The sequence below is a fragment of the Chelonoidis abingdonii genome, chromosome 2 (genome assembly GCF_003597395.2).
Source record: "Chelonoidis abingdonii isolate Lonesome George chromosome 2, CheloAbing_2.0, whole genome shotgun sequence".
In the NCBI taxonomy this organism is placed as follows: domain Eukaryota; kingdom Metazoa; phylum Chordata; order Testudines; family Testudinidae; genus Chelonoidis; species Chelonoidis abingdonii.
In genome coordinates, this window is record NC_133770.1 from 4,836,860 (window position 1) to 4,864,425 (window position 27,566).

The following is a 27,566-nucleotide window of genomic DNA, read 5'->3' on the forward strand; positions in this document are numbered from 1 at the left end:
GATCAGCCATCACCCTCTTTCCCTTCCATGCAGCAATTCTCTTTACAGTGTCATAGAGTCAATAAGAGAGAGAAGGGATCTCTCCACCCCCTGCACTTCCTTCCCCTGCTCCTTTTCTACTCTTGCAGTTAACTGGATAAATAGCTCCTCGGATCTCCCCAGCCCAGGCTGCTACGGTAATTAGTCACCCCTTCCCTCAGTCAGGCCCTCTCCAGGGAAACTAATTGGATTTCCCATGACCAGAGTGCTGGTTCAGCTGCTGGTTCCCCACACTCTGTCACAAGGCAGGGAAAGATGCTTGTAAAGCTGAGGTGTTCTGTGCCGTGGACAGTGGGTTGGGTTTGGTGCTTTATAAAGCAATTGCATTTTGCTTATTTCACTTTATTTATTTATTTTGTATTCCCAGTGCACACAGGGGCCTTAGTCATAGACCAGGACCCATAGTGCTGGGGACTGTACCAACAGAACAAAAAGAGGGTCCCTGTCCCAAGAGGCCTACAATCTAAGAAAAAGGCAAGAGACAAAAGTTAGTGCCCAATTATTCCCTTGTAATAGGAGATGAACAGGCAGAGAGCTCAGACCTAAAGTGAGTGGAATGAGTTTTCCTTGGTAAGATGATGAGATTACATGTAAAGTTTTATTTTCTCCTCCCATTCACACATTTCTTTGGAGGACTGTAGTAAGTAATGGCAGCTGCAAACTAGATCTCCACACTTCAGCCCAAATCAGCTTCTGGTGGACTCTGCTGGTTCTGTGGCAGCTGTAACAGGGAGCAGTTCTCACCACTACTGAGGCACCTGGAGCGGGGAGATTTGCAGCCAAGCTGGCAACTCTGTTTACCTTGGGAAAACGCATCATGTTAGAAACTCTGTTAATTGACATGATGTTAAAGGTCACTTAGCAGCTAGGGTAGACAGAGACAGTGCCCTAGGGATAACCGTGTCCAGCCATGAGCATCCTTGCTTACATTAAGAGGAATATTATGTTGGTTAATATGATTTCTGACCTGATGCAATTTCCCAGTGCAGACAAGGCCTGTGTGTTTGTTAGTAATAGGTGTTGCTGTCATTTCTCTCTCTCCTGGGAGACTCTGAAAAAGTGAGAGAACAATGAGGAGTAGTTGGAGCATGTGTGTGATGCAGACTGAAATGTTTTGTTCCTCACTGCTGTGAACAGTGTTATTGTCCATAAAGGGATGTGCTGAAAGGAACAATCCAGTTCTCCTCGGTGAATTCCAAGAGACAGTTAAATCTCCTGACTTTGGGCTCAGTGCTCTGAGTTAATCTTATAATATAACTTCAGGATTCTCTGTGTGGATGGTAGTCCTTGAATTCCTTGGAGGCTCTTTGACATTGAAGGTTGTGCCATGGGTTATTTGAAGCCCCCTAGATTTGCAATAAGATCTTGGATCTGATGCAGAGGTTACATCAACTTCTGTCTAAATTAACACAGTGTCAATCTTAATACAGGTGTTTCGTGGATAGATAATTTCGCTATTCGACTTGGGCCTTGTTTACAAAGGGGATTTTCCCCAATTACAACTGTCAGTGTAGCTGCACTGCCGCAGACTCCTACTGGAGGCAGCATAAGCCGCAATCTGCATGGATGCAGCTTCCTCTGATTTCACTCACCAGTACAAATCATCGTATGTGCAGGGTTTGGTTTTGTTTTTTGCCTGTCTATGTTAGGGTTTTGCACCTCTGGCTGAAATCCCCAGTGTAGGCAAGGCCCTTTTGTTGAGGAGGGGCTATTATAAAAAGCAGTTACCCTGTAGTTCAGCATGGGATTATTAATTGTACTTAAGAATCAGGCCCTTTCTGAGATCCTATAGCCCGTATGTGAGTAGAGTCCCATTTAAGTCCAGATGAGTAAGGGCTGCAGATTGGACTCCAGCACTATCTATTAACGTTCGATGATCTCAGTGTGATTTTATATGTATAAATTATGTTAATTTTAACAAAAAGTGGAGCCTTTGGCCCACTGAGACTAATATCCCCTAGCTAAAATGTCCCAGGCACAGAGGAGCTGATTACTACAATGATAATCCTATTCTATTTAGCGGGATTTGGAAGTCCAAGGCATAATAATATAATTGCATTGTATACTTATGAGGCTTCATTCCAAAGGATCTCAAAACACTTTAGAAATGTGGTAATTGTTACTTATGTCTGTTTCTGCTAGAGGCTGCATTGTGCTAGGTTCTGGACAAAAAAAAAAGGTCCAGAAGAACTTAAAATCTAAAGGGATGGCTTTACTCGCTATGGAAATCACAGCTTTAGCACAGAGCAAGAAATTCTCTGCTGGTGTAAAGTTGGCACAGTGGCAAGTTACACCAGTGGAAAACTTGGCCCACAATCGCTTTTATTACAGCCTCAGTGCAGTGATACTATACTCCGAAGTGACTCTCTAAAGAGAGCCTGGCGTGTTTCCCTGTTTCTTGTCTCATTGACTCCAGAACAAAGTTTGCTTAATTTACAAGATAAAAGATGTTGTTTTCTTTTTTCTAAGTACCAGCACTGCTAAGTCAAAGCTGGGTTCCTAGCGCCTGCTCTGCTGGTGATGACCTTCCATCCGAACACTTAACAGTTCCACTGACATTGCACAAGTAACAGTAGAGACCTGCTCTCTCTCCTTGACTGGTATCAGGTTTTTACCAGAGAAAAAAGTCATGGAAACATGTTCTGGTCATTTAAAGTGTGCAGATGAGATTCTGAGTACATCCAGGGAAGCAGCGTCATTGAAATCAGTATGGGTGTGTAAGCTCTTTGGGGGCAGGGATTGCGGTTTTGTATATCACGTAGTACCTCACACAATGAGACCATGGATTTTCAGACCACGAGGGACCATTAAATATCACATGCCATTCAATTTTACACAGATACCTCTATGTTGAGCTCAAAGATTTTAATTCTACTGAAGCATTTCAGACCTGAGGAGACAGGCAGTGAACAGGAGAGATCAAGGTGCCACTAAGTGCCTGAGGTCCCTGCAATGGGAGGGAATTGTTTAGGTGTGATCTGCAGCTGGCAATCCTTGTCCCACGATGCAGAGGAAGGTGAACCCTCCCCCCTCAAGGTCTCTGTGAATCTGACCTGAGGGTAAATAGATTTGGATTTGGGAAGGCATTGGTTTGACCGTGAACATGTGAGAATGACATGCCAGCCAGGCATCTAGCCAGAGGATTCTCTGTACCTAATCAGAACACTGGTCCACCCTGTCCGGTCTCCTATCTCCAGCTGTGGCCAATCTCTCATGCTTCTGAGGAAAGTGAAGAGAAACAAACCCAGAATACATCTGGCTAATTGTGCTTCAGGAAAAAAACTTCTTTCCTCATCCTTGCAGGATGAAGCCATGGTCTTTAAGCAGAGCTGCAAACATTATGAGCATGTTAAGGGCAATGAAGGCAATTCTGTTCTCCACAGCCCATGAAGGAAGGCAGTGAACAGGAGGATTCATAGATTCCAAGGCCAGAAGGAATCCTCATGACCATCCAGCTTGAGCCCCTGCTCCTCCTTAGAATTTCTCCAAGAAGCTGGATTAAAGCATATCTTTTAGAAAGATTTCTAATCTTGCCTTAAAGCCTCCAAGCGATAGGGACTCCACCACCTCCCCTGGTAAGCTGTTCCAGTGTCTAATCACCCTCCCTGCTGGGAAACTGCATTTTATTTCAAGGTTGAATTTGTCCAATTTCAACGTTCAGACATTGGACCTTGTGGTCCCTGTTTAGCATGGTTGGAAAGCCCCCCACTGTCAGCTATCTTGTTCACGTGTTAGTGCCTGTACACAGTGATCATGTCACTTCTCAGCCTTCTCTTCAGTAAGCTGAATAAATTGGACACCTTAAGCCTCATACTGTAGGGCTTGTTTTCCAGTCACTGGAAAATGTTTGTGGCCCTCCTTGAAATGTGGACACCACAACTGGACACGGTATCCTAGTAGCAGTCTTACTAGTGCAGTGTACAGAGGCAAGACCACTTCTTCCTCTACTCGATATTTCCCTTCGTACACATCCAGGGATTGCATTAGCCCCTTTTGCCACAGCCTTGCACTGAGAGCTCACGTTAAGGTGATTATCTATGATAATCCCCAAGTCCTTCTCGGAGTCACTACTTCCCAAGAGAGAGGCTGGTCTACACTACAAATGTCGCCTTGCATCGACTCAAATTTGTCTCCCGTCAGTATAAGTGCCCTGTGACAGTGACACGGTAAAACCACCTCGCTGAATGACATAGAGCCATGGTTGATGCAGTGGGAGGATAGACACTTTGTGACCTATGTCGACCCTAACGGTCCTCTCACAGTTGTTCCACAATGTCAGACAGTGACTGTTCTGGTCACAATTGTGAATTCCACGGCCCAGAGGTCACAGACACCAACAACCCTCTCTCCCTCCATTTAAAAACTCTGTGAATTTTTTAAATGTCTTCTTCTGAATGCCTAACTTGGGGAGCACAGTTCTTTCTTGTTTGTGTGCAACTGCCCAGCAAACAATACTGGTTACATGCTGTAGACATGATCCTGTCTGGGGAAGACAGGAAGCATGGGATCTCTTAGGCGTGTGGGGAAAAGAGGCTGTGCAGATGTGAGTATGGACCAGTTGTAGAAACATGGACATCTCTGAGCAGATTGCAGGGGGAAGGCAGGTGAAGGGGTATGATAGGGATCAGCAGGAGTGCCATCTGAAAGCAAAGGAACTGCAGCAGGCGTACCAAGAGGTCAGGGAAGCCAACAGTCGATCTGGTGCTGAGCCAGATCTCCTGGTTTTATGATGAGTTGCATACCATACTTGGTGCAGACCCCACCAACACCCTGCAGAGCGCCATGGATTCCTCTGTGGTGCCTGAGATGCAGACTCCTGCTGTGAACAGCGAGGAGGAGGAAGAGGATGGAGGACACATGACCAGGAGATCCAGTTATGCTGTGAGCAAGGATCAGTTTGAGGCTCCACCACAGTCTAGCTAGTCCCAACGAGCAGGTCCGATGCAAGGGAAGCAACCTTGGGTAAGTGTGTGAATGCATTGTCCATTATAGTGTTTAAATGTACAGTTGGCTCCTGACCCCAACTTAGCAGAACACAGGGTTCAACTTCTCTTTGATTTGTTCCTAGTTAAAGAAGTAGCAGTACAACAAATAGAAGAAGAATTTTCTGCTTTTTGTTCCCTTGCAGTATTAGGCAGAGGGAAGGACATGCGGAACAGTTTGTTTATGTGCATAGGGATGTCCCTTGAATCCTCCTGAGAGATCGCAATGAAACTTTTATGGAGGTACACTGCTCCTCTCCTGAAGGTTTCTACAGATGGCAGCCTTGTTTCTTCCTCTGTAGTAGGACATTTTCCCATGCCACTCCATGATGACTTCAGCANATGTCCCTTGAATCCTCCTGAGAGATCGCAATGAAACTTTTATGGAGGTACACTGCTCCTCTCCTGAAGGTTTCTACAGATGGCAGCCTTGTTTCTTCCTCTGTAGTAGGACATTTTCCCATGCCACTCCATGATGACTTCAGCAAGCACTGTTGCAGTAAACAGGCTAGCGACCTATGGGCCTGTGGGGCTTTAGGATACCACCATGGCTGGGTTCTCTGTGCCTTTGTTACCCTCAGGAAGGAAAAACTGACTAAAATCCCCACCACAGTGCTGTGCTGAGGTGCTCCAAAACTGTAATGTCAATAAGCATGTCTCGTTTAAAACTTTCGGGGAACAAGGCAGCAAGAGAGTTCAAAAACTTCATTTTTGCTTTCTGCTGTGACTATAAATATGATTCTTCTGCCTGCTTTATCTATAGCTGCTGCTGTTGTGGCCTTAAAGGGGGTGCCACCTCCAAACCCATGGAAGGCCTGACCATGACAAGGAGGAGAAAGAAGAGGACTTGGGAGGAGTGGGTGGGTGAGATTCTGTGGCCTGCATTGTGCAGGAGGTCAGACTAGATGCTCATAATGGTCCCTTCTGACCTTAAAGTCTATGAGTCTATAAAATGTTCAGCAAGATCCTGCAAGCCAGTGCTGCATAAGACCGTGAGCACATGGCATGGAGGATTAATGTTATAGACATGTGGAGAAAGAAAGAAAGTATACGGGAGAAAGTCCCATCAGGAAAAGGAGAAGGAGATGCACCTGGATATGATAGGGCTTCTTCAGCAGCAAACACAGATGCTGCAGACTGTTGATGACCAGCAGGTGGTTCAGGAAGCAGGGCCTCACTTCTCTTTGCAGTCAATGGAGAACTCCATTGTGGGATCTCCTTACCACCCCCACCCCAAATTTCTTCATAACATCAGGGGCTGCATCCCTTCCACACCACACCGGGGGACCATAAGGACAGCTTCACGAACACTGACCTGTGAGAGCCATGGGTGCTATATGTGTTGCCAAAATGGTCTGAAATGGATATGAGTGTTCTTTCCTCTTGTTAAATTCTGTCCTGTTAATTTGTTTCAAAAGTTTTTAACGTATTTGCTTTTAATTAAACAGATTTTTTTTTGCACTGGTTTTGTTATTCAATAAAATTCTATTTTTGGAAAAATAACTCATCTTTATTACTTCACAACATAAACCCTAGGATGCCTAGTGGAAGTGAAAGCTCACATTGGTTCTTGTCCGGTGTGATAGAACTCATAGGATCAGTGACAAACCCATCGTAACAGTAATAAATGTACAGCAAACAATGGACAATGAATAGGTGCAGTGACAGTGTTATATTCATAGGTGGGGTGCTTAGTGTGCACAGTCCCTAACAGGCCCCAAAATTTCAGGGCCAGGTTGAGCATTGTCTTGCAAACCACAGTACTGTGGCTGACTGTTAAAGTGGTCTTTCAAGGCTTCTCTCAGCTGCATAGCTCCACCTTGGCACAATCTTCTAATAGTCCTTATGTCTGGCTGTTCAAACTCGGCAGACAGCCGCTCCACGTCCACGCTGGAGGCAGCTTTTCCCCCTTTGCCTCACAGATATTATGCAGGACACAGCAGACAGTTGTAAACAATGAGAATTTATTTTTTCACTGAGATCCAGCCTTGTGAGTAAACAACACCAGCATCCTTTCTATCTATGAAAAACACATTCACCCATCATTCTGCACCTGCTGAGCTGGTAGCTGAATCTTTCCTTGGTGCTGTCGAGGTGGCCGGTGTATGGCTTCATGAGCCAGGGGAACAAGGGGTAGGCTGAGACCCCCAGATCATTATTGGCGTTTCAACGTCGCCAATGGAAATCTGCTGCTTGGGAATCAATGTCCCTGTTTGTATCTTTCTGAGCAGTCGTTTGCTCTTAAAAATGAAAGCATCATGTACCTCACTTGATCAGCCAGCTTTGATGTCAGTGAAGCTCCTTGGTGATCCACCAGCACTTGCATAACGAGAAAAAGAGGCCTTTCTGTTGGTGTACTCTGCGAGCAAGATGTGCTGGTGCCAAAATAGGCACATGCATGTCACCTATCTCCCCACTGCAGTTCGGAAACACCATTGCTGCAGATCCATCCAATATGTCCTGCACGTTGCCAGGAGTCACAGTCCTGCACAGCAGAAGACAATTAATGGCCTACACACTTCCATGACAATGGCCCCCATGGTGGATTTTCCAACTCCCAAATGATTTCCCACTGACTGGTAGCAATCCGGCTTTGCTACCTTCCACAGTGTGATTGCCGCTTGCTTCTCCACTGTCAGCGCAGTTCTCATTCTGGTCTCCCTCCACTGGAGGGCTGGGGCAAGCTCGGCATGCAGGCCCAGAAATGTGGCCTTGCGCAGCTGAAAGTTCTGCAGCAACTGCTTGTCATCCCAAGCCTGCATTATGACGCAATCCCACCAGTCAGTGCTCATTTCTCTGGCCCAAAAGTGGCACTCCACTGTCTGCAGCTGCACCATGAACGCCTCCAGCAATCTTTGAACTGTTTTTTTCTATGTCTTTCAGCAATCTGTCCTCCACAAAAACTGCCATTTTCCCTGTGGCTGCAGTTCTTCTTGCAGCTCTGCAAATACCGGAAGATCATTCAACTGTGTTTGCAATGATCGTCACAACAACACAGAGCTGTGTAGGAGCCGTGCTTCTGTCAGAGATGACAGACAGCAAGAGGTTCTGCATCGGTCTGTGGGACTTGAAAAAAAGGCAGCAGAATTATGGGCTATGAATAGTAATATGGGATTGAAAAAGTTGCATGGTGAGAGCTTGACCCCTAGCTCCCAGTTATCCCTGTGCAACTTGTTTCTGCCACATGCATTGCGAAAATATCCCAAAAGACAGTGATTCACATGATAACAAATTGCACATGGGATACCAGAGTGTACATCGCCACAGGCACTCCTGGTGAGTACGTGCTGCCTGACGCAAGGAGCCAGGCATGCACGTGTTTGAGCAATATACTAACTGTAGCAGGTGTATGCCAACAATACTTGCATTGACCACAATTTGTCGTGTAGACTTGGACAGAGTCTCCCTTCCTGTAGGTGGAACCTGCAGTCTTTGTTCCCAGGTGTACTGCCTTGTATTTGGCTGTATTAAAATGCATTTTGTTGGATTGCGACTGCTTAACTTGGCAATTTGGATCACTCTGTAACAGTAACCTGTTCTCCACGTTATATGCTACCCTATCAATCTGTGTCATATGGAAACTTTACAAGTAAAGATTTAATAACATTGTCTAATTTTGGTAAAAATATTAAATAGCATTGGACCACGAACCAATCCCTGGAGGCCTTGCTAAAAACAACTCCATTCATTGATATCTCCAGACAGCAACTACATTTTGAGATCTGTCAGTGGCCCAGTTTTTAATCCATCTGATATGTAATATGTGCCCTAGTTTTTTTGTAATCAAAATACGTCATGTGGTAACTAAATCAAGCTTTGGCAAAATCCAAGTATACTATATCCACGCAGTTGCTTTTATCAACCAGACCTGTAATCCTGTCACCTCCCCCAACGTGTTTGTTTGATAAGACCTGCCTTCCATGAAACCAAGCTGACTGGCATTCATTGTATGTTTAGCCTCCGTCCTCCAATTCTTTGTTGATAGCATCCTAAATTAATTATTCCAATATTTTACCCACGGTCGACACTGGACTAACCCGCATATGATCACTCAGGGATTTTTAACGTAGCTCAGCAGTTTATCAGGTGGGTGGCAACTTGTCGTAGCTTCCTACTCAGATTTGAACCTTAGCGTTCATAAACTGAGAAGCTAGCATGAACCCTCTAAGCTTAATTACCAGCTTAGATCTGATGTCGCTGCCACCAGCCAGGAATTTCCAGGGCCTGACTCCCTCTTCTGGGCTCCCAAAACCTTCTCTGGGGACCCAAGACTCAGAGAGCCCTGAGTCTCACACCAAAGGGAAAACAGCTCCTCCCCTTGTCTCCTCTTTATCTCATTCCCGGCTCCCCCTCCCTGGGTTATCCTGGGCGATACTGTACTTAAACTCCTTGAATGCAAAACAGAGCGGGCAATACCTTCCCCCCTCCTCCTTCCCTGAGGCTATGCAGATTCAAACCTAGTCAAGCTAACACAAAGAGATTTCCCCTCTCTTCGTTCCTTAGCCTTAACCAGAGAAAAACTCAAACAGGTTTTAAAAAGAAAGCTTTATATAAAAAGAAAGAAAAAAGACTAAACATATTCTCTGTATCAGGTTGACAATACAGGGTCAATTACTAAAAGAAAAATATGAATAAACAGCCTTATTCAAAAAGATATCCAATTTAAAACATCCAGCAAACTACACACATGTAAATACAAAAAAAAAACATAACAGCCTATTGTTTTCTACCTTTGTACTCACAACTTTGAAACTGAAGTTAGAAGCTTGAAGAAGAAAGAATCCTCTCATAGCTGAGAGCCAGACAAGACACAGACCAAACATTCCGTCCCTGAGCTTTGAAAAATCCGGTTTCCTGATTGGTCTCTGGTCTCGTGTTTGGTTCCCTTGTTGACCCTTTACAGGTGAAAGAAACATTAACCTTAGCTATCTATTTATGACACAACTAACTACGTTCACACAGGTTTTTTGGTTGTTTCCATCTGTCATGTAACAGAATGTTTGTTTGGGGTTTTTTTGGCCTGGGAACTGGTTTCCCTGATGTGACTTCTTACTGAAGCTTATTATGCAACTAAGATTTTCCATTTCCACCCTGTTTTTTGGCAGGATTCTAGTGTGTAAATATCACTGCAAGCTTGATTTCCAAAATCCAAATCAGCCTCTGGTGGAATTTGTCAGCCGTGGTGGTGTGAGAAGGAGCGATTCCCAGCCAAAGGAGGAAAACTGCAGAGAGAGGTGTGTGTGTGTTGTGCGTGCGTGCGTGCTGCTATTGAGAGTTGCTGTGATCTGCCTCTCCTGGGAGAATGTGAAACGTGAGAGGTCACTGAGACTTAGATGAAGCATGTGTGAGATGGCTGCTGTCAGAAGACAGGATACTGGTGTAGATGGAACATTGGCCTGACCCAGTATGGCCATTCTTATGATACAAACTGAAACATTTTATTGGTCAACCCTGCACAGTGTGCCTGTGCTGAAAATGAAAGGGCCAGGTTGAAAAGAACAATTCTGTTCTTTAAACAAAGAGCCCCTTCCCTTGGACTGATTGCAAAATCACAGCCAAGATTCTAGCCATGGGTTTGAATGATTTCTTTCCAGAAATTTGCCCAGAAAGATTAGCTTGTCTTAATGAACGGCAGAGTTAAGGCTGATTTAATGCAAGGAAAAAGATTAATCTGAATCTGCAACTTATCGGACACCCCAGTAGCCTTCACTAGATGAAGGTATTTGTCAAAATTTCCAACCCTGTCAACTGGCAGAGATGGAAAATGTTGCACCAAGGCCACATTTTCTATACTGCCTTGTATAGTCCTTGTCTGGCATCAGCATTGATGAATGACATTCTCTGCCCAGCTGGGAAAGGAAGCTGCGTAGATCTGTCTCTCATATCACAAGCAGTGCATATGTGGCAGCTGATAAGCTCTGAAGGAGTGCATCCACAAAGAAGAAAATGCAAGGTTAGCCTTCCTGGAAATGACCTCCTCTTTATCTGGTGAAACTTTCCCTCTTCTCTCCCACTGCTGTCATCTGTGATTAGGGTCTTTTGGGAAAATGCCAAGCTTCCAAAACAGCTGGAACTAGTCACTTGTACTGAACATCTCTTACAGACCAGACACTCACACTAGCGTTTCCAAATAAGAAAGCGAAAAAAGCTGAAATCTACCATGTTGCAGCCTAATTTTGATTATCTAATAAGGGAGGGGGTAGATGTAGCATGGTGCTAGAAATCAGGAGACACGGCTCTATCCCTGCCTCAGCCACTGACCTTGCTGTGTAACCTTGGGCAAATCACTGCATCTCTCTGTTTGTTTCCCCGTCTGTTAAATGAGGATAGCTTCCTAGGAGTGCTGTGAGGTTCAGATGATGTACAGTGCTTATTAAGCAGTTAACTAAGGCTGTAGGAACATAGCTATTTTTACTTTTCTCCCTACTGTGCACACTAGAAACTTCACAAATTTATTGTCTGCCTCTGGATTTCATCTCTCCTGGGACTCCTGCCTCAGAGGATTTCGGCAATTCTCTAAGGCAGATATACAGACACACTTAGCAACTCATCTAAGAAAAGAAGCAATCTTCCTCACTACATTACAGCTACCGTTGTTATTGTCAACATATGCCAGGCCTACTGGTGTATCTCTCTCCTAGCATTCAAGAATGAACCAACCCTAGCCTGGCTTGCCAGTTGTGAGTATTGAGCAATACCATATTGAAACAAGGCTTGCTGCACCCTTTGGTAAACTTTCTATCTTATCCTCGCTCCTCTAGCTGCCTATTTTACTGATTAGCAACTCAATTTCTAGTGAGCCAAAACACTGAAAAACTGTCTGCACTAATTTTCCTCTCTCTCCCTCATGGAGCAACCTTCATTTCAAAAGCATAGTCAGATCAGTGTGTAAAAATCTTATGGCTAGAAAAGGTGCTCCTGAAATAAGATGATCGAAGAACACGTGTTACTGAAATAGCTTTGGTTGATTATGACTGTAACAGGTGCCAGATTTTGCCCCAGAACAGAGTGAACCAGAGATGAATATGCCAGGCAGCTACAATGTACTCAACAAAAGAGAGCCAAATTGAAAAAGGGAAGGGAGATGTTCTAGTAGTTAAACGATGGACTGGGACTCAGGATACTGGGACCTTTTGTCCTGCCCCTGGTGTTGACTTTGACTTCATGGGCAAGTCAGCTGAAGCCTGACTTTGAAAAGTGCGGGGCTTTTTGTAACACCAGTGCTCTGGACACCTGAAAAGCAGAGTCTGGACCAAATTCACTTCTGATATAGAAGTCCTGTGAAACCAATAGAGTTACACCTGAGGTCAGTTTTGTCTCTGCTGCCTCAGTTTCCTCATGGTAAAATGGAGATAATGGTGGTTGTGATGCCAGATAATCAGTGTTTGTCAAGCACTTTGAGATTCTTGGAAGGTGCTAAAGAAGAAATATTAGAATTGAAGTAACATAAAGTGTTGTGCCTGGGAACCCATGTAAATGGAGACTTAATTGTAATAATAATTCCTCTCTAGCAGCTGCCAACAATCCCAAAGTGTTTGAGGCAGGGCTTGGGCGGCAAAGCACAGGACTGGGTAGGAACCCTGCCAGGGCAGGGAACAGCAGAGTAATCTCTGATGTATTTTTACTTTCTATAAACCGCCCAGCTACTGGGTTGGCCTGTTTACAGTGCTCTCCGTGACTGCAGGCACACCTGGCTTGTGGGTGGTAGCTACATTGGATGAATTAATGTTGCCAAGTGACTGTTGTTTCCACAGTGATGGCTAAAAAATGTTGTAAGAAGGTGGCAATCGTAAGTCCTCCACTGTCCTTGAAGGCCAGATGAGTGAACTGTTCACAGCAGAGCACATGGGGGAATGATGAGCTCAGACGTGGGGAAGTACAGTATCAGCTCTTGGATACCATGCTGCTGGGTGCTGTAGGAAACCCTGAGATAGCCCAAAAGATCTACATTCCATAACCTTGTTACTGTGTACAATGAGTGCCTCCTTTCATGGGTTACTGGCTGGTCTCTGGAGCCCTGATTGAGTGCAGGGTTTGCATGGTGCACATCTGGCTGAGGGGACAGTTACTAAGCGCTGGGAGTAGAGGAGAATTTTGTGACTTTCTCAGTCATTCCTCCTTTCTCCCCATCCCAGACTCTGTCTTGGGAAGTTTAGAGACTGCTTGACACAAGATCTAGTCAGGCTGGGTTCATAGAGAGCTAGTGCTAAAATGCCCTGATCCTCTGGCTGCCAAAAGGAGAGGTGCAGAGAGCAAGTGTTCTTGCCTGTGAAGTAGTAGAGAGTTCTGAAGGAGAGCCTGTCTCAGCACAAGATGGGGAACCAGGCATGCCTAGATTCTAATCTGGGCTTTTACACACACACTCTGGCTTTGGGCAAGTCATTTTACTTCTCTGGCTTCCTCAGCTGTAAGATAACAATGATGCCACCTGGTTCCCTGGGGTGATGCGAGGACCCATTTAATTGGTGTGTTTTTAAGGTTCTGTGAACTTGAAAAGCCACAGAAGGGTTCAGTGTCTGGATGTTGCTATTCCTGACTGTTCTTTGGGACCATCTGCTGAAAAGGGGAAGCTAAATGTGTCCAGCAATGTGTGAAACAGAACTGGCAGACTTAGTGGCTGTGCAACATCCAGCTGGGTATTGGCTTTATTAGCATGTTTAGATGAGACTTTATCAAAATAGGCCACAGATCCACTTGGGACTCCACTGGTATCATTCTTCTGCCACTGTTTGTTTGTGTAAGACAGTATTTCCCCCTCCTCCAGGGAGTCAGTCTGACTGCAGCAAAAGAGCGGGGACAGCTTGTGTTCTTGGAAGGCCTGAAATCCTGCTTTGATGTCTTGTTTGGTGAGGAGCAGCATGTGGGGCAGACCAATCCCCTTCAGTTTGTAAGGTAATGCTCTGGGGCTTTGGAAGAGGCACAGCCAGTAACTCTTGGGATTAGAAATGTTGCCACCTGTTGTGATGCCTAGCTCTCAGTCTAGTTCCTGGTATCTGCATCAGAAACAACAGCATGACACCTACCACTAACTGGCCTCTCTTTGCAGCAATGAGGTGAAGGATTGGGACTGAACACCCTCTTGAACCCTCCTGAGCCAGGCAGGTCTGAGGCAACAGTCGCTGGGCAGTGCGTGTGTTGTTTGCACTGCAGCTATCCAGGCTGTACCTGTTGTGTGGCTGAATAAAATGAGTTGCTCTCATGGGCTGTCAGTCCAGCAATTCTCACTGGCATTAACTTCACACTCGCAAATGGAAATGAATCAAAACCCTGAAATACCCACACTGCTAAGATTATCCCTTTCCCTCTCTCTTCTGGCTGCTGAGAGAGGGACTGTGCTCCATCCTCTGCTCTGTTCCTGCCTTCCTTGCACTCTGTAGTCTGCCAGTGAGCTGTAAAAGTGCTGAGTGAATTACTGAAACTAAGGAGCTAATTAGAGGGGAATCTTTCTCCGATCTGAAACTCAGCTGTATAAGCCACCAGGGCAGCTAAGGCTTTGCAGTAGGGATCTGCTATTACTGCTTTCTGATGTATAACTCCAAAGGCCAGTTTCTGTAGACACTTGACTACACACTGCATTCGTCCCATTATATTAGTTTAGAAGCAGACTAAATTAAGACAATGGGACCCCTGACTAGTGTGGGTATAGTTACAGCTAGGGCTCTACCAAATTCACTGTCCATTTTGGCCAATTTCAGGGTCAGAGGATTTTAAAAATCATAAATTTCATGATTTCTGATATTTAAATCTGAAATTTCACGGTGTTTAACGGCAGGGGTCCTGACCCAATTCTGAAGGCAGCAGTGCAGAAGTAAGGGTGGCATGGTAGGGTATTGCTGTGCTGCTACTGATGGGGGCTGCCTTGAGAGCTGGGCACCTGGCCAGCAGCTGCTGCATGCCAGCCACCCAGCTCTGAAGGCAGCACAGAGGAACGGGTGGCAATACTGTGACCTCCTACAATAACCGTGTGAAACCCCCCAGTCCTTTTTTGGGTCAGGACTTCCAGTTTGAGAAATGCTGGTCTCCCCTGTGAAATGTGTATAGTATAGGGTAAAAGTACACAAAAGACCAGACTTCACAGCGGGAGACCAGATTTCACAGTGCATAATGCATTTTTCACAGTCTTGAATTTGGTAGGGCCCTAGTTATAGCTGTATAAAGGTACATGTATCTGTGCAAAGCACATTTATGCTAGTATAACTGCATCCGCATTAGATAGGCTGTACTGCTCTAACTATGGGCATGTCTACAGAGGAGCTGGAGGCATAATTTCCAGCTCAGATAGACAGATCCACACGAGCTTCCAGCCCTACATTGCTGCGATTCTGTGCTATAGCTATTGCAGTACAAAAACCATGCTGAGACCAGGCCAAGTGAGAATTTCTGTTCCTCTTTCCAGTGAAAATGGCTCCAACCTGAAAACCATGTATGAGTTTGTCCGGACATCCCTGATTGCCTCTGGTAGTGATTCCTGGAAATGCCCCGTGTTGCTGGTGGACGATCTCAGCATCCTGCTCAGCCTGGGTGTGAGGCCAGTTGATGTTTTGGATTTCATCCATTACTGCAGAGTTGCAGTGTGCTCCCAGTTAAAGGTACTGTTGTGTAGTGTTCCCAAAGTTCAGTAACTTTACGGCCTGGGTCGCTAGGTGGTGCTCTTCCCTCTGAGTCAGTGCTGCTGAGCAGGGGTGAGCAGGCACTGTGCTCTATACGGAGGGGCAGAGTTCCTGACTGCTTGTGGCCATTGCAGATCCTGTGGCGCTCCCTGTGTGGGTGGGGCTTTCCCCTTTAGGATCCTGACCAGATTCTAACTCAGGTAGTTACATGCTATCTACCCAAATTCCCTCTGCTGTTTCAATTCAGTCTAGACAAAGATATGTCAGAGTGCTCCATAGTATTTAAGTGCCAGGATGCAGCTATGTGATACAGTATTCATATCCTGTCCTAAAGTGCTGTGTAGTGTTGCTATGTGCTGTTAAATATTTGCCATGTCCCACCCCAGAGGTATTTGCATTTCAGTAGTCAGGAAAGTGATAAGTAACCCTTCTTCCTCCTAGGGATATTGGGGCATAACGAGTTAACAGCTGTGAAGTGCTTTGAGTTACTTGGATGGAAGGAGGAGAAGTTTCTATTCTCTTTATTTGGTAATCTGTCTCTTATTACAGGAGCGAGGTGTCCTGTGCTGAAGCTCCTTGGTGTTTTTTGACACAGCAGGACGCTAAAGTAAATGAAGCCCTGCCTTGCCACTGACCAGAGTGGAAAGTAGTGGGAGGAGGGGGAAAAGCTCCTATACATATGATTTTTAAGTGGATAGTAGTCTTCTGATGGAGAAAATGGATTCACTAGGTGAAAGGGGTAGTTGAAAGCAGAATGTGAAAGAGGACAACTTGAGGATGGAAGTTTGGGGAAAGAAAATCCCACACCCACTGCTTTTTAAACAAATCAACGTTGTAATCACCAAACAGCACCACTGCACCCTGTGCCCACTAAGGAGAAGGGCTGGTTCTGTTACAGCTAGCTCAGCTTCCCTGGATTAAACTGTTTCACTTTAATTGGGGAAAAATATATAAACAGCTTTCAATCAGCAATTTCATAGTTTAAGAATGAAGTTATAAAACCAAAGGCAGTTGGAGCATAGTTCAAATTTCTCTCCTTTTATATACATACCCAGTGTGTCATCAAAGGAAAATGCAGAGTTTTAACAGTGTGTTCCCGGGGACCAGAATATTCAGGATCTTTAATCACTGCTTCGGAGCCATTCTTTCGCTAGTCCTGAAAGCATCTGTGCTGATCCCTTCAGATATCATTTCAACAACTGGCCTCTCACATGCTGTTAGCCAGAGACGAATTTTTTGTATATACACTACTTTTAAACTGGGTATCAAAGGCATAAAAGATTGATTCCCAGAGCTAGTGTTTCTTGAGAAAATAGCTCCTCAGTCACTGCAAAATTCAAGTGGTGGGGGAGAAAGCAAGATATTAATCAGAACAAGGTGATTTTAATGGTCTGATATGTAGTGACTTTTCAGAACACTGTCTTAATTTTTAGTTCAGGTTACTAGTGGTCTATTGGACTTCAGATCCCTCAGTATAGCAGGGCTTTTTAGTTATTAGTGAACCTAGCAAGAGCCAGATCATGGACAAGTGTCACTGTCAGTTCCAGGATAACTCCCATTGATTGGGATGGGAATGGAACCACCACTTGCACAGTTCTGAAATTGATTATATTCACACACACACAAAACAGTATGTATGACTTGAGGTAACATTTCAGAAGTTCTCTTATCTGTGTACAAGTAACTCCTGACAGTATTACTGCTGAAAGAACCTTAAAATATCAAATTAATCTTTTTTACTGTTTATGCAGTGTTTTCCCCTTCTCCCCCAATTTCTTATAGCTTGGATCACAAAAATAGACTAGTCAGTATCACCTTTTTATTCTCTCGCTGGCTGCTAATGCTGCAATGTTTGGGATGAAAATGGTGCCAGTAAATATCTGCTTGTTTGGAATATTGTTTCCAAAGTAATTTAAAAATAAATAAATAATGGAAATATTTTTATTTCTGTACAAGGTAGTTTTTTTCTCTTTTGGAAAACTTTAAATTTGGGCTGGAATTTGACTTGACTTTAAATAGTCAGTGGGCTGAGGCAAAGACTCTCATGATATATTTTTAATGGAACTAGTTTTGGATTTTATAAAACTTCTTTCTTTTCTTTCACAAAATGTAAACATTGGACATAATCCCCCAGGCAATGCCCCTTCAGCTAGTTGTCTATTAGATGGTTCTTTAAGGTATAGCTCACAGATTGGATGTCGGCTGCTTGGCCAGACAGATCAGTTTATCTAGTGTTGGAAGTTTTTGTAACAAAGGTTGGATGTATTTTTAGGCTGGAGAGTTATATATAAGCTTGGTTATTCTCCCACTTGGCTCTGATTCAGAACCCAGATTGACGCAGATACCATGAAGCTAAGTGGCTTAGTAGCAATGTGTTTGTGTGAGCCCATGTCTCCGATCTCCTCTCATAATCCAAAATTGATTGTCAATGAGTCATTAATTCCTGTGTGATACTTTCTCTTCCAGGGGAATATAGTGGTGCTAGTGCACAGCAGTGATGATTCAGAAGATGAGGAGAATGAACTGGTTGTGAATTCCCTCTGTCACCAGAGCAACCTAATTCTTTGGGCAGAGGGGCTGGCTACCGGCTTCTGTAAAGATGTTCACGGACAGGTAAATCTTGTGAAAGCATGTTCCCTGCTTCCGATGCTGTCATGAGACATAATAACTTGTTACATTCACCAATAATGCATGGCTAGAGCCTCAGGTGCAGCCAGGGTATGTTCTGTGCAGTTCAGGGGGTTGAGTGCAAATGGGATTTTAAGGCTTCTTCGTAGCTCCTGATTCAGGCACCAGTCTGGCCCCAGCATAATTCAGATCAGTCTTAGGGCTAACTTATATCCTGCTGCCCCCAGCAGCCAAGGATGCTAGAGCACTGTGCCATTGTAATTACATTCCCTTTCCTCAGCCGCACCTCCTGGGAGCTTCCAGTGAGGATGACAGAGAGACACTGTACCAGCTCTCTGCCACCTAGGGATTCTCTCTATGTTGGGGGAATCAGTGTAGTAGTAAAAAGCACTACAGAGTGGTGTGAAGCAGCCAGAGCAGGTTAGAATCTGGCCTGTGGACTCTGCAAATGGGAGAAGTATCAAGTGAAATCCATGTTTTTGTGAATCTAGTGCTGATGAAAGGTGCTGGACAGACAGTCCTGGAGACTGAAGTTCTTTACACAGAACAGCTGCAGCACAGGCTGCGCTATTGCAAGCTTGTGCCCTGACACTAAGGTGATAGGTGTGCTATAAATTCAGTCGGTCTCATCCATGACCTGGCTGGATCCCCTCCAGGGGGGAGAGAGCACTTCAGTCTTGAGGGCCGATTTGCTGCCTGGCCTCTCTGCCAAGGCTGGCACTGAGAAAGAGGTTTAGTGCTTGTTAAGATGGCTGCACAGGGCTTTCCAAAATGACAGTGTTGAATCCTCCAGCCAGGTCAGTTGCGGATGTTAAAGGTATTTTAACACAAACACCACATCACGTGCTCAGGCCTTTCTCTTGGAAGGAGGATGCTGTGATTGGAGCCACAAGGAAGCAGCTTCTCATTCTTTCCCTTTCCTTTGCAGTTAAAGATCATTCAGAAGGGGTCATCTGAGCTGAAAGCAGAGCGGAATCTCCTCCAAATCTACCAGTATAAAATTCAAGACAAGAATGTCACATTTTTTGCCAGAGGGATGTCAGCAGCTGTGTTGTGAATTCCAAGGCACAATTCAGCACAGGACCTGAGGCCAAGGGGAGAGCGGTGCTTGATACCTGGGGAAAAACAGGAGATGCCAGCAATATAGCCTCGGTATTTTTTTAGCACTTTCCACGACCAATCCAGTAAATGTGATGTGAGCAGAATTTGCATTGGCACTAAGTGGCGTTTAGAAACAAGTCCTGCAGTGAACTCTGTGCAGGTGGAGGGATCTGCATGAGTTGAGCTTATTGCAGGTTTGGGCCTAAATGAGTTCCCCTCCCTTTACTGTCCAGCAGCATTCCACTGTAATATACAAAGGGATCGAATTGCAAAGAAGAGCAAAATGTAATGAATTTTAAATATAATTAACAAGCAGGCAGCTGCCATCTCGATAGTCTGATACAGCTTATTATTGTTCATTTATTTGAAAGAAAGTAGGCCTAGTATCAGAGGGGTAGCCGTGTTAGTCTGAATCTGTAAAAGCAGCAGAGAATCCTGTGGCACCTTATAGACTAACAGACGTTTTGGATCATGAGCTTTCGTGGGTGAATACCCACTTCGTCAGAATGAATGTAGTGGAAATTTCCAGGGCAGTATATATATGCTAGCAAGCAAGCTAGAGATAATGAGGTTAGTTCATCAGGGAGGATGAGGTCCTGTTCTAGCAAGTTGAGGTGTGAAACCAAGGAGGAGAAACTGGTCTGTAGTTGGCAAGCCATTCACAGTCTTGTTGAACCTGAGCTGATGGTGTCAGAATTGCAGATGAATTGAAGCTCAGCAGTTTCTCTTTGAAGTCTGGTTCCTGAAGTTTTTTGCTGCAGGATGGCCACCTTAAGGTCTGCTATAGTGTAGGCCTAATCATCAAGACTGCAGTTCCGTTGTGCTGGGCACTGTACAAACAGTGAGAGACAGTACCTGCCCTGAAATGCTTAAGAACATAAGAATGGCCATACTGGGTCAGACCACAAGGTCATCTAGCCTAGTAGCCTGTCTTCTGGCAGTGGCCATGCCAACTGCCCAGAAGGAATGAACAGACGGGTAAACATCAAGTGAGTCCACCCCCTGTCGCTCAATTACCAGCTTCTGGCAACAGAGATGTTGGTCACTTCCAGTGCCCCATACTGACACACGGTTCGTTTGTCTGCAGCGAGAGTGACAGGCAACACCAGCGAAGGTCCAATCAAAATCTTTTATTGGACAGTGCACGCATCATTAGAGAGCGCTCCGGTCTCTAGAGAAAACAGCTTGCTTCATTACAACTAGCATAGAGATTTTTATGGACATATTGTCGGTGTCACAAATTATTCATTTGCAGTCCAACCCCTTTATAAAAATTACTAAACCCCCAAACTAATATTAAATATGAACAATACTGCCTTAATTACTACAAACCAAGAATGATATGATTTATGTAGTAATAATGCCTTAACGACAATCACAAGTAAGCAAAAAAATGGTATAGGAGAGTCAGAAATGGAAACAGAAAGAACAGTGGAGTTTTGCATTGTTCCTAAACACAGTAACAGGCGTGTACCATGCAGGAATGACGTTCCTCCTTATCGTATGGTTGCCTAAACTCTGTGAGAGACAGGTAACTCCCAGGCGTTTTCCACTGTATAATACCCAGCCTCTGTTAGGCCTGACTTTGTTCAGTGTTGCATAATGCTTTGTGTGCTATTCCTAGTTAGGCCTACAGAGACTAGGGATGCTAGTCCCTGGCTAATAGCACATTATGGACCTATCGTCCGTGGAATTTATCTATTCTTTCTCTGAACCCTGTTATAGTTTAGCCTTACAACATCCCTCGGCAAAGAGTTCCATAGATTAAATTGGTGCATTGTTAAGAGGGCTTATTCCTTCACCATCTCACTTCAATGGACCTTCTCGCATAGAACAGAGAGCAACATACCGAAGTCCAAAGCCGCAACAATTCAATGTTTATTGGGGTGAACTTTCAACAAGCATGATTCCAGTTTCCTTCCTTAGTGTCCCCCTTACCCGCTTCTGACACCACAGAGCCTTGCTCTGTGTCCTGTTCCTATTCCCTGTTCCCATTCCCCCTTAGCAAACATGATCCCAATTCCCCCAAGTCCCTGTTTCCCTTCCCCCTTACTTTCCTGATTGACTGAGACTATATAGTAAACGCTGATTTTGCTTTAAGCTATTTCCTAAACTCAATCATGTTTACTGAATTAACATAACCAAATCCTTAACATATTGTTAATATGATTATTTAACAATTAACTTCCACCACCTTCATTGGTTTATACCCACAAAATTATTATAACAGCAGACAGAAACAATACAGAACCAGACAGAGACCATGCAAATAAACAAATACAAAACAAGACAGAAGTGAGGATTTCACAACTACATTATACAGACATAAGGGTTTCCAGCTGTGTCTTGATAAGTGAGTTTCTTGCCAGACAGGATGCTATCAAACTAAGTTTCCTTTTACATCTTCTAGGCTCTTCCCTTTTTCTGGAGGTGATAGGACTATCAGGGCAGGATTGTATTCCTCAATAGCCTAATACATCCTTATTTCATGTGACTAGTTTGGAATGTAGAGGATGTGACCATAACTTCCCAGCTTATGGCTGCCTAACTACATCTTAGCTGAAGGCCTAGCGTCACAGTACAAGAGAAGGCCATTACTCAGACATGTGATTTGATTCTTTCTTTTATACCTCTATAACTAGCTAAGTGATAAGAATACACTTACATTCTTAAAGTATAGGCCTTTGCAGACAGGCCTGAATATCTATATCCTAACATGCATTGTGTGAAGAAATAGTTCCTTTTGTTTGTTTTAAGCCTGCTGCCTATTAATTTCATTTAGTGACCCTTAGTTCTTGTGTTATGAGGAGGAGTAAATAACACTTCCTTATTTACTTTCTCCATACCAGTCATGATTTTGTAGCCCTCTAGCACATCTCCCATTAGTCATCTCTTTTCCAAACTGAAAAGTCTCAATCTTATTAATCTGTCCTCATACAGAAGCCGTTCCATACCCTGAATCATTTTTGTTGCACTTTTTTAACCTTTTCAGATTCCTATATCTTTTTTGAGATGGGGCAACCATATTTGCATGCTGTATTCAAGATATGATTACGCCATGGATTTATATATGATATTTTATGTCTTGTTATCTATCCGTTTCTTAATATATTCCAATTAGACAAGATACAAGGTAGGAGTGAAGGAGTCAGTGCTGGCACTGGAAAGGCCTGGCAATCAAAGTTTCAAAATTCTAGAACTTATTTTAAACTGGGTTAAGATTTGGTTTAATCACTGAAATATACCAAATGAGGCAGCAGCTACAGGTGATCTGTACAGGGAAAAAATAGCCCGGTGCTTCTCTTCTGACTGTGTCTGTAGAAGGCCTGAAAGGGCTTTATGATGTTTTTCTTCTTCTTTATTCTAAGAAATACAGATCCCACCCTTTGTTTGTCTATTTAGAGTGCAACCTCTAGAGGGCATCTCTCTTGCTGTGTATTATGCACAGAGCCTAGCACAATGCATGCTCAGTCCCAGTTGGCGCATGGAATACAATCTGTTACTGACAATTGTGATATACTAGCAGCTTCTAATGTGTGTGTCTGAGAAAACCCTATTGGGAGATCATAATCAGAGTTTAATTAAAAAAAATTACATGTATTAAGTGACAAGTATTGTTACTCAGCTGAGCTTTTTCTGGAGACTTCCATCTTTGCGGCGATGGGAAGGAGCTTAAATAAGAAGCTTCAGGGTGAGAGGGAGAAAAGTTGGTACTCTCATCAGGCTGTGGCTAGATTTCTTCAGATGACCTGGATGTTTCTGCTAAATGACCAGAAGTGAACGAGTTAACTTCGTGGTAGTTTAAATCTTCTTCACTGGGCTTCAAAGTTACTATTGCACTAAGATGAAAGGAGGGAGGGGTGAAGGTCACACTTCTGGTTAAATCTCTCAACTTAGTTCATGTTAATGAAGGTGCGAATTAGGTACCTTCTAGTTCGTTCTAGCAGAACCTACATGGGCAGTTAGAGTGCAACGCTTTAGTGTATACTGCAGTGCATGCCCCTGCAGTCTGCATTGTGGGGCCGTGTGGACAAGCCCTCAGTCTCTCTCTGCTGTCTTAGGTAGATCACTGCAATGGGTCACAGTTGGAAGATTTTCTTTGCAGCCAGATGGGCTAGAGTTGGAATTTTATTTTTAAATAAAATCTTGAAACCTACAAAAATGGATGTAGTCACCAGAGATGTGCTGGTTTAGCATGCCACAGTATACCATCTCAATATGCGCCATGCATCAATGCAGTCCCTGGTCAAAATTATATCACACCCAATATAAGTAAATTATAGGGCTAGAATATGAGTTTAAAAGCAGTTTTACATCCAGCAGGTATGTAAAAAACCCAAAGCATGTCTTGTACCTGGCCAGAGGTGTAGGGATTCTTGTTTTCGCAAGATAATGGGAATGTTCTCCATTGAATACTAAATGATAATATTTTGCTGTTCAGTTGGACCTTTATCTCCAGCCTCCTTAATTGGCTGGTTTGCGAGGCCCTGCACTCAGCTTGATGATATTTCTAGGTTTTCTGTTTGGATATAACATGATAACCTTTTGAACACTGTATCCAATCAATTCCAAATGGTCAGGGAATGTTCTAGATCTCAATGGGTCAGACCATGAACCCCCAGACTCTCTCAATTTAGTTCACATTAATGAAGGTGCGAATTAGGTACCTTTTTAGTTCGTTCTGGAACGAATGAATGCGTTCCCAGGTCCTTAAAGGAGCCATGTCTCAGAATTTCTTTTTCACTGGAAATGTTCCCATTTACTGGAAGCCATAGTGCTTGCAGCCAGGCCTCCTCAAGCCTTGATTTTGAAAGGCTGGGCTAGGTCAGTATTTGGATGGGAAACCTCTAGGGCAGGGGTCCGCAACCTTTCAGAAGTGGTGTGCTGAGTCTTCATTTATTCACTCTAAGTTAAGGTTTCACGTGCCAGTAATACATTTTAACGTTTTTAGAAGGTCTCTTTCTATAAGTCTATAATATATAACTAAACTGTTGTATGTAAAGTAAATAAGGGTTTTTAAATGTTTAAGAAGCTTCATTTAAAATTATATTAAAATACAGAGCCCCTCAGACTGGTCGCCAGGACCCGGACAGTGTGAGTGCTGCTGAAAATCAGCTTGTGTGCCACTTTTGGGATGGATGCCATAGGTTGCCTACCCCTGCTCTAGTGTTGAGTCAGTAGGTGGCACTCTTCCGAATCAGCCCTAAACCAGCGTTGCAGCTAGGGTGGCCACTCGCACATCCCCAGAGCATTGGATACTCCAGTACTTCTGGGAGCAGCATGGGCCTGCCCCCTCTTGTGTGACCCCAACTCCATCAGTGTGACCTCACATGCATGGTGTGTGCAGGGTCACCCTGGTGGGGATGGGGTGTCATGCTCTTCACAATGGTGTCCCCTGTCCACAATACTGGACAAAAGCACATCCAATTTTGCCTCAGTGCTGGAGATGGGGAAATCATTTAAAAACTGGACCAACAGCCTGCCTAGTCACAGCACTGGGGTCCTGTGTGTGCTGATGGAAGTGTTGTCTTTCAAGTCCCTGATCACATGTGGTGGTTAAAGATCCCATGTATCTTTTTGCAACAATAGGAATATTAATTAACCTGTGGTCAAGACTGGGGTAACTTGGGTAAGGGTAATTGCATTCCCCCTGGAATTTCAATTGGATAATGACATTTGAAGTATTTTAAACAAGACACTATTTAAAGCACTTGCTAGCAGTGGCAAACATGTAGCAATGTCATAAAAGATGCTACATCCCCAGATTAGGGGAACTCCCTGAGCAAAGGCATAAAATAATTTAAGCGACAGGAAACTACAGGATACAGAGATTAGTGCTGTGTATAATGTGGAATTTTTTAGCATCAGCTGAGGAGATGGGAAAAAATATTCCTCAAAACTAGAGCATTGGAGAGGTACATGGTACCTTTTCGATTCCATCTTTTTCCTCCGATTTGTCCTTCTTTACTTCTCTCCTCCACCATTCCTTGGCTTTCCTTCTCTTCCCTGTGACTAACACCATCCTTTCATTGCCTCTGTTCATTGTCTTGTGCAGGTAAGGCACAGGAATTCCTTTGTTTTCCATGTGTGGCTTATATAGGGCTTCTACTGCTGCCTCTGCAAGATGTTCTTATGGGACTTGCATGACCTAAGTTATCTGCTATTGGCAGAACTCCAACCCTCCTCTCACTCCAGTGGCACCATATTTGTACAGAAAAGGTGTACTTTTAAAAACAGGTCCAAAGCCAGTTAGCTAAATTGCAAGAAACTGGCAATGTTTCCTATTTCCTAACAGATCATTGGGCAGCTGCACTTTGCACAGAGTCCTGGGAGGTCATGATGACCCAATCACACTGACATAGTTGCACTGTGCTACAGCAGACCTGAGCTATGAGCTGGTTACTTACAGGCACTATGTGTGAGTCTGGCCTACTGAAATGTTCTAATAATCTCTTATTAGTTCAGCTTGTCTGCCACAACTGTAACCTCATCTCTCAGAATGATCTCCGCAGTGTGAGAGGAATAGTCAGACCCTGCCTCCATTAGATGAGTTCCAGCTGAGGCCTTACTCCTGCATACATTTACACACACACAAGATCAGAGGTCTGAGGGAGTCCCTTCATTCCATCTTGCTGCCTTCCCTGCATGAAACTAGCTTCCCTCCATGGAGAAGCAGTAGGTGTCAGGGCTGACATCCCCTGGAGCTGGATGGGGCATTTCTTGGAGCTATCCTGGGGCAGGCAGCTCCATAGCAAGTCATAGTGGGAAGTCTGTCTTTACAACCATGAGGCTCTGGAAACATTTTCTCTTATTTTATGGTAGTTTAAATTCTGCAGAAACCACCATGGATACTGTAGCATCACAATGCCCCCCCCGCCCAGACTCTACCTTACTTGCCTGCAGCTGACAATAATGGCAAATTGAAAACCCTCATATTTCTCTTGGTGCTGACCTGGTCCCCTTTCTGATTTCTTTGAGAGCAGTGGGAGAAACACTGAAGTGAGAGAGAGAGAGAGTGAGTGTGTGTGTGTGTTATATTCAAAAAAAATTAGGAAATAATTTCCCTCAGTAATATATGTGACTATATTTATCATTGCTGTTAGTTGAGATATTCTGTTCCTGCTTAGATTGTATTTAGCCTCCCCTTAGTGCCCACACCCATGTGCTGCAACTACTTGCAAGGACTGAAAGCCTGGGGACATCCTGTGAGACTTAAAACAGTTTGAGATTAGCATTGACCTAGTCCCTGACAGCATATGGGGTATTGCTTTGTGTTGACCTAAGATGGCCTGCATGGCATGGATCCTTAGACTATGCGCCAACTTAACAGCTGGTGCAGCATGGCGATGATGAGCTGTCCTGCCTGGTCTCGTACCTGTCATGATGGATACTTGCGCCACATCTTACTGATTTGTGACATCAGATTTGCCACAGAACCATGTGGCAGCCTTCATATTGATTGGCAATGCAAGTTACGCAGCCTGGTGCTGCATTGGTTACCTCCTGGTTCGTCACTGCATGGTTTTCCAGTCTCCGTTGCCACATGGGATCCCTCCTGACTGCAGTGCCATCTCAGCCCGTCCTTGTTCCGGTGCCACGCCTCATCCCAACTGTTAGCTGCTACCCGGTGCTTCTGCTCGCCCTGCTGCCATGTGCTGTCTATCGTTGGTGCTGCACGTGTTCTGTCCTCCATACCGCATGGTATGCCTGTGCTCTGGCGGGGCATTCCTCGCCTTGTTGCGTCGGAGCCTGTTCGCCTGGCTGTTCCTAACCTGGCGCAGCAGCACCGGGCCCAGCTGGGTTCCAGCCTGGCTCTTTGCCTGCACCCATCCGCTGGGGGCGAGGACGCCTGGCCCGGTCTGGGCTCGCGCTGCCCCCTGGCCCCGGTCCGGCCTCGTGCCAGAGCCGCCCCGCGCATCTGACTAGCGGCGCCGAGTCCCCGCCGCCTTTCATTTCTGGCATCAGGACCGCCGGAAGCGCTGCGTTCCGCCATGGAGCAGGATATCTGAAAGGGCATGATCGGCGAAGGCCGCGCCAGGAGGGGTTGTGGTTTGTATGGCATTGAGGAGTGGGCGTGGCCGGTGCCGGAGGGCGGTTCTTAGCACCATCGCCGTGGTGCCGCGCATTTGTTGGTCGAGAGGACAGACGGCGTAAGGGGTGATAGTAGGGAAAGGGTCGAAGTGCTGTGGCGTTGAGTTCCGTGTGG

At 44.8% G+C, this 27,566-nt stretch overlaps 1 protein-coding gene and 1 long non-coding RNA gene across 4 annotated transcripts in view; one reads left to right on the forward strand and one right to left on the reverse strand.

Moving 5' to 3' along the window:
• ELP6 (elongator acetyltransferase complex subunit 6) overlaps window positions 1–23,522 on the forward strand; it is a 55,146-nt gene extending 31,624 nt beyond the window's left edge. For 2 of the 3 annotated variants that reach the window (XM_032776004.2, XM_032776003.2), the window contains 4 exons: window positions 13,786–13,913; window positions 15,418–15,610; window positions 18,098–18,244; window positions 19,188–19,420. In XM_032776004.2, the coding sequence (XP_032631895.1) occupies window positions 13,786–13,913; window positions 15,418–15,610; window positions 18,098–18,244; window positions 19,188–19,316 (597 nt within the window). In that variant the 3' untranslated portion in view covers window positions 19,317–19,420. Of the gene's footprint in view, window positions 1–13,785; window positions 13,914–15,417; window positions 15,611–18,097; window positions 18,245–19,187 lie in introns of all 3 variants that reach the window. The other variant, XM_032776002.2, reaches the window with a different exon arrangement.
• On the reverse strand, window positions 619–26,351 carry LOC116822268 (uncharacterized). Its single transcript, XR_004373118.2, has 3 exons — window positions 26,254–26,351; window positions 1,007–1,090; window positions 619–840 (listed from the first exon to the last, which is right to left on the reverse strand). It is a non-coding gene; the product is annotated as an uncharacterized LOC116822268 (long non-coding RNA).
• Window positions 26,352–27,566: the final 1,215 nt, after the last annotated feature.